Source organism: Aplysia californica, unplaced genomic scaffold (assembly GCF_000002075.1).
Source record: "Aplysia californica isolate F4 #8 unplaced genomic scaffold, AplCal3.0 scaffold00983, whole genome shotgun sequence".
Lineage (NCBI taxonomy): Eukaryota > Metazoa > Mollusca > Gastropoda > Aplysiida > Aplysiidae > Aplysia > Aplysia californica.
In genome coordinates, this window is record NW_004798253.1 from 106,061 (window position 1) to 113,377 (window position 7,317).

The 7,317-nt window shown below is 42.1% G+C and overlaps 1 protein-coding gene across 3 annotated transcripts in view; it reads left to right on the forward strand.

The window, feature by feature from the left end:
* Window positions 1–7,317, forward strand: part of LOC101849804 (protein HIRA) — a 34,491-nt gene that overhangs the window by 23,578 nt on the left and 3,596 nt on the right. For all 3 annotated transcript variants that reach the window (XM_013089560.2, XM_005110998.3, XM_005110999.3), the window contains exons 18-25: window positions 1,915–2,080; window positions 2,887–2,967; window positions 3,655–3,815; window positions 4,148–4,309; window positions 5,031–5,089; window positions 5,581–5,683; window positions 5,851–5,964; window positions 7,130–7,293. In XM_013089560.2, coding sequence (XP_012945014.1) covers window positions 1,915–2,080; window positions 2,887–2,967; window positions 3,655–3,815; window positions 4,148–4,309; window positions 5,031–5,089; window positions 5,581–5,683; window positions 5,851–5,964; window positions 7,130–7,293 — 1,010 coding nt within the window. The remainder of the gene's footprint in view (window positions 1–1,914; window positions 2,081–2,886; window positions 2,968–3,654; window positions 3,816–4,147; window positions 4,310–5,030; window positions 5,090–5,580; window positions 5,684–5,850; window positions 5,965–7,129; window positions 7,294–7,317) is intronic.

The window sequence follows — 7,317 nt, forward strand, 5'->3', positions numbered from 1 at the left end:
ATTACGCAACTTGCACACTGGACCTCTGAGATTTTTTACCCTTTTCTGAGAAGACTTGGTGTAGATCTCACCTACCATAAGATCAGGGGGCGTGGCTGAAAAACAGCAGTAAAAAGGAGCCAAGGAGTAGCAGTAGAAAGGCTGCAGAAAGAGTCAGGAGCCCAGAGGAGGGGGCAGAAAGTGGAGACGGAAGCAGACAACAGAACATGTTTTAGAGAGCAGGAAAGGAGGTTAAAGTAGAAAATTTTAGAGCAGAAAATTTTCTGTCGCTGTCAGGGTTTGAACTCAGGACCTACTGAATGAGAGGTGAACAACCTCACAAACTATGACATAACACAACCACACAGACTATAACACCACATACTGCTGTTTTATCATCACTTCTATGGATCAGTCATGGGACATGTTCTGTTGTCTGCTTCCGTCTCCACTTTCTGCCCCCTCCTCTGGGCTCCTGACTCTTTCTGCAGCCTTTCTACTGCTACTCCTTGGCTACTTTTTACTGCTGTTTTTCAGCCACGCCCCTGATCTTATGGTAGGGGAACCCGGCTTTCTGTGTTCATTGTGGTTGCTGGTTGTATGTTGTGTAATAGTCTGGGAGGTTGTATGTCAAGTAATAGTTTCGGGGCTTGTATGTGGTGTTAAAGCCTGTATGGTTGTGTTATGTCATAGTTTGTGAGGTTGTATGTGGTGTTATAGTCTGTGTGGTTGTATGGTATGTCATAGTTTGTGAGCTTGTATGTGGTGTTACAGTCTGTGTGGTTGTATGGTATGTCATAGTTTGTGAGGTTGTATGTGGTGTTACAGTCTGTGTGGTTGCGTTATGTCATAGTTTGTGAGGTTGTATGTGGTGTTATAGTCTGTGGAATTGTATGTTATGTTGTGTGGTCTGTGTGGTTGTAAGTGGGTGGTTGGTGGGTGCTCTGGTGTGGTTTGCTTCTTCTTTCCTTTCAAACATCTATCGTCATTATCTCCCCCCCCCCCTCCTGTTTTGTGCTTGTTACTGTCTTGTAACACCTCTAATCTTCTGCACTTATGTGACCTTATTGTGTTGCAAGTGCTGGGTTGTATGTGGTGATATAGTTTGTAGAGTTATATGTGGTGTTCTAGTCTGTGAGGTTGTACATTGTGTTATATCTCTTGGGGTTGTATTTTGTGCTTTGGTCAGGGGGATTCTCTGTTTGCCAGATGTGTTACTGCTGTTTGATCATCACTTCTATGGATTACTCATGGGACCTCTGATGTGATCCACTTTCACTTCTAAGGTTTATTTTTAGCTTTTTTTGCTCTTGGTACGACGTGCTGCCTCTATGTGCTGGAAGCTACCAACCCTTGTTGTTGCTAAATGGCCTTATTCATTCAATGGCTATCTATTTGTCTCTGCTTTCAGCATTATATGTGGCTGTTTATAGGATTTTGAGTTTTAGTTGAGTGCATTTTGCTTAATTGTCTCTGTTGTTTTTAATCTTTGTCTGTATCATGTTTAACATACCTGAAAATGTAATACCGTTGGACTCTTTTTCCATGTGAATAATGTGCAAGTTTTTAAAGTACTGTGTCTCACAGATAACCGAGTGAGAGGAAAGGGGTTAATGGTTGCTCATGGGAGTACTTGTCACACTTCTATCTTTTCAAATTACTGGAGAAACAACCAACAAGATAGATTAACCCAGCATCTGTGGGTGATGTTGTGGGGAATACTATTCAGAACTGATGCATTGCTCAAGCGAAATGATATGAAAACAAAGCAAATGGGTGGGGTTTTTGGAACGGGGTTCCCAATATTTTGTTGGGGGTTTTTTTAGGTTGCTTTTTTTTTTTTAAAGAATTGCAATGCACTGGATTTAGATCCCATGTTGTGTTGCTACCCATCCCCTGTTCAACAGAAGTCTGGGCTTTTTTTTTCTACCTCAGATATGGCAAAAGAGGTCGGCCCAGCAAAGTGGATCAGGCGGCTCGAGAAGCAGCAATGGCAGCCGCAGCAGCAGAGGCACTGGGGATGAGCACGCCAAAATCTGGGGCTGCCTCAGTTCCTGGGCCAGTTTCTGCTTCCGCTCCTGGAACTGCGACGGCAGCTACGGTAATTTAGGGACGGGCGTTGGTAGCTTATTGTTGCAGCGATTGATGACGAAGAAAGAATTTCTAACAATGTGTCTTCCGTTCAGTTGAACTCGGTCAATGCTGTGGTTGGTTGGAGGGTGCGCCAGTTGATCCTACTTCTTTTCTTTCCCACTGACGTTTCTGTGTGTCTGTCTGTCTGTCTCTCTCTCTGTCTAAGATCAGGGTGTCCAGCAAGTCGTAAAGTCGTAAATTCACACCCTGGTGGTAAAGGTCGTAAATGGTAGAAAATGTGCCGTGACGGTAGTAAGCAGTCATTATTTAACCTGCATACAGAGTAATGAACCCCGCGAGACTTTTCAGTGAACAGAGTCATAACTGCGATACTCAGTGATTACCAAGTCCAGAAACCTGTCCCACACAACCACCAAATCTCGCACTGTCGGATGCGTTACCATAAATTATCAGCACCTGTCACTGTGAATTGAGTTGCTATAATCCATATCCTCCCTATCCCCCTCTCTCCCAAAAGAAAAAAATCATTTCAGTGGGTCTTACAGCAGCTCTAAGCCTGCGACCACTTCGGGTGCTTTACTTTCCTACATCTTCCTCTCCCCCCCCTCCTCCAATATTATTCTGAATTGTTCCTATCGTCCATCTTTTCAAATTCTCCTCACCATTAAAACATTTATTGTCTGCCTCTGCTTCTTTTGCCTTCTAGTTTTCCATTGAAAGCTTGATTTTCAAAGCCTTTTTGTCCCCTTCCTTAAATCAAAGGCGACTTAACATTACATTCACACACTGAAGCATGTCTCTCTACTTCCACAGAACGCGGGTGTACGGGTGATGCCGGCAATCCCTCGACTCAAGCTGACGCCGCTGTCCCTTGGCAAGTCTATCTCCAAAGTGGTATGTGATCATTCGTTATGTTTCCAACTGGCAGGAGGTTTGAGGCTGCCTCTTGTAGCTCTTAGTTCTTTGCTCTACCTTTGGATTTGTTTGAGTTTTTTGTTTCTTTGTTTGGGTTTGTTTTGTTTTTTTCTGGAGGGGTGGGTTTTTTCTCGTGTCCTTTTTGCGGATACCATGTTAGTAATCTTATTCGTATCAGACAATCATTGACTATGAGAAGATGAATGAGAAAGTACAATGATATTTCAACTCTAAAATAGAACAATAAGAGAATATAAATACCAATGTTTATTTGGTAGCGTTTGATTATTTAATTCGTTAGTGCTATTTTCTAGCTTTTATCGCCTATTCTAGCTCCCTCCATTACCTCCTTTGTTTGGTTGTTTCTTTCTATCTACCTTGTGTTTTCTAAGCACTTCATGGCCATTTTTTTTCTCTATGTTTTACTTTAAAATTGTAATAAAAATAGGCACTTCACAATAGAATAAAATTTTGACCCCTTACACGCTGACAGGTATCATGCAAACTAGCTCATTCATTGTTCAAGAATCATGTTTTCAAATACTTATGCACTGGTAACATACCAACAGGTTTGTTTGGACGAAACACATGCACAAACTGACAATCACCTCGGTATCAAATTTGCGCTGTAAAAAAAAAAATTATTGTCCTGTCTGTGTTCATCAGCTGTCAGAAGTGTCCGGGGAGGCGGGGCCTGTGACGCTGGAGGTGGAGAACAGCCTGGAGGTGGGCGTGGCCAGACTGCACCGCCTGAGACTACTGCGAGGGGGCCGGCCCGTCTGGGAACACATGCTGACCTCGGAGGTCGCAGAGGTCGTTGGCTCAAGGTGGGTGCGGGAGAGAGAGAGGGAGAAGGATGAGAGAGAGAGTTTGTAACAGATGAGTCTATCAATGTTTCAGCTATGCCTGTGGTTAATTTTAATTTGGAAAGGGAATTTTATAATGCAGGGATGCTGTTTTTCAGTCGTTTTTTTTTTTCCTATTATTTCTTTTATTTTCTGTGAAATCCATTTTTTTATTTTTTGCATTTGTGGTCTGTTTTAGTTGTGTATTTTTGCTTGTAAATACAGCTTTGTACATTTTCAGTTATTTTCAGAAAACCCCTGTGGCGTCGCTGGTTTTGATTTTGAAAGTTTTTCTTGCCTTGTGATTTCCCCAGGGAGGTTGTTTGTGCTGCCTGTGTCAATGGGACTGTCTCGGTATTCAGTATTGGAGGTCGGAGGTTATTGCCGGCCTTGGTCATAGGCTCCAGCCCAGCGGTGCTTGCTTGTTCAGGGCATCACGTGATGGCTGTCAGCGACAAGGGGCAACTGTTTGTATGGTCAGTACGGGTACCTCTTTTTTCTGGGAATTCCTAAAATGTCCTGAAAATGTGCAATACTGCAGAGTTTTGGCTCTTTGACTCTCTTTCTGGGTGACCAATTTTAAAATTATTTTTTTTTACCCTCATGTGCACATGATAAATAATATATGTGGCACAGCATGGTGGAAGCGTCCGTTTGTCAATTTCTGGGCCTATGAAGATATGGTATAAACAGCTTTTTTAATTTTTTTTTTTTTAATGGAAAAAATATCCATCTATCTTATAGAAGTTGAGATATTTGTGATTGAAGGAGGTGGGGGCCGCTTGGTGTCAGAGGTAAAATTAACAAGAAAAAGGCTACGAAAGTTTGGTGACTTCCTTAGCTTGAGCGACCTTGTGAACTGCAAATTTATATTTTTGGGGCCTTTGAATGTTTTTCAGTAATATCTGTGCAGAAATGTGCTTTTAAATGGACATAAAAGGTGTTGAGCTGGGAAAAAGAAGGGGAAAAAAAAATCAAAATTGCCCAGTGGGTTGGAAAATGTCAACGTCTTCGATTCTGTTATTTTGATGAGCGTTCTGATTTCACCATGATGCCACACATATGGTGTAAAGTCAGAGAAAAGACATAAAGTAAAGGATTAAAGGATTTTATGATTTTCATAGCACTGGGAGGACTAGGCCTGATGTGCCGCTATTTTTGGGGAGATGCTCATGTCTTTTCTGTGATATTTTTCAGGAACTTCCAAACACTGCAGGCCACAGTCAAGCAGGAGTCTTTACTGGCTGTCATGTCAGGTGAGGAGGTGGGGGTGAAGAGAGAGATAGGGAGAAAAAGAAGAGAGAGAGACAAAGATGGAGGGGAGGGGGAGAGAAAGAGGGGGAGACAGAGAGAAAGACAGAAGGGGGGGGAGAGAGAAAGAGAGAGAAAGTGTGTTGTGTGTGCTGTGCATTTGTGAGACAGGTGTGTCCTGTAACTTTTTGTGGTAAGATTTCAAGCATGAAGTTGCATAACTGTTTCTGTGTTGGTGTACTTTTTATTAACGACTCAAACTCCTGTGCAGAAAAAGGCAGCACGGAAGGGGGGCAGGGGGGAAAGAGAGAGATTGTATTGCTTAATTATTTACTGGGCATGTGAGATAAGTGTGTCCTGTAAATTTATGCAATAAAATATTTTTTGACATAATGTTAGATAACTTGTATATGTTGATGTGCTTCTGGTCAGACCTTATTGTGTTGCAAGTGCCATAAAACTGTTACTGAAACTAAAACTCCCAACTCCTGTGCAGAAAAAGATAGCTTGGAGCAGGCTACCGTGACCAGCGAGGGAGTCCCTGTCATCACACTGGCCAATAGGAAGTCATACTGCTACTCCGTGGACATTGGCTGCTGGTGAGTGTGTGTGTGTATGTGCCCGCACTTTTAAGTGTTAGAAATCGAAGTTTTCCTGAAGAAGGTGAATGCGACATGGATTTGTAATGGTGATTTTTCAGTAGTTCTCGTCTCAGTAATTTAAGCCTCATTCTGACTGATGGCACCACTTTTTTTTTTACTCACAGGATCCTGGCCCAGGAGCCAGACGACCGTCTGCAGGCTAGCTCCGCCCACCATCAGTGCACACCGACGAGACTCCGCCCCCTGGGACCTTTATCTTCGATTCAGAAGTCTTCCAGGTAAAATGTTTGCTGTTACGATCTACAACTGATTGTTTCTCTGAGACTGAAATAATGATTATAGTGAGCATAATTGCATTTAAATAGCACATATAGCCATGCTCTACAGCTTGCTCTATGTGCTTTACAACTATTTTTACCTCAGCAGACCCATGAACACTAACAAACATTCTCGGCTTCCCAGGAAGCTTACAGTATAAGCATCAGGTTTTGCTCAAACATTAACAATCTGACAAGATCTTTTGCTGTTTATGTAGGGGTGCAGTACCTGTTCTCACTTATGGGAAGTGAGAAAAATAAGTATAAAAAAGTGCTTTTCCCCTTGTGTTGTTGTTCCTTTCTCTTACTTATTTGATTGAGATGGACCGAAGTTGTTTTTTTATTATTGTTGTTGGCATGTCTTTCAGCCCAGTGTCTTGTAGGTGGACCACCCAAGGTCGGAGGGCACCCATTGTTTGTCCCTACTTCATTTCTTTTCTTCTGTTGTTTCTGTCTGTAATTTTTACTTTTTTACCAGTGTTTAATGGCCTTTATTTTGTTACCCTGTTTCTTCTTTCTCAAACAACAAACAAACGTAAGTGGACAAACATAGGTCATTTAAGGAAATTTTAACCAGAGGTGCCTATTATCTGGATTTCTGAAATTGTTCAGATTTTGTATTAAACTCTTGCTTATAAATTTATTTATATTTCAATTTCTTTTACCATTCCACTTTGCACATTATATGAAAATAGTGTTTTATTTAAGGTGCATCAGACAATATGTTCCATTAATTCTGAGCCCTTGAGAGCTTTGATTCCACAGGGTCTTTTCCGAAAAAATTTTCATAGCCAGTTGACACCTTTTTATGAAAAGTTTAGAAAGTTTGTGTTCTTATTTTAGATGTCTTTTTTCTTCTGCAGTTGGCTCACAAATCTTCACAATAGCTTGCTGGGGCGGTCCGTTGTTCCAATGTCCCATCTCTGTCCTATCTAGTAGAAGGCCATATATACATAAACACATTTGCATTGTTGATTTCTTGATCTAACATCATACAAGGAATTTTGCTTATAAACTAATAGGAAAACAAAGAAGAGATATTATTAGAGTTCTTTTGTACGACAGTACAGTCCATTTTAATGTCAGCCATATTTTTACCCATTTACGACTTGCCGTCCTGCAACAGGCCCAGCGACCAAGCCTCTCGCTCCTTCCAGTCCGTGCCGGCCATGAGGCAGTCGGTGACCTTGAGCCACCTGGAGTCTCAGATGGCCACCAGCCTCGTTCTCAAGTCGGGCAGCGAGTGGAAGTTCTGGCTGGAGACCTACATTCGCTACTTGGCCCAGGAGGGTGAGTGCAGGCTGCTGGTGCTGG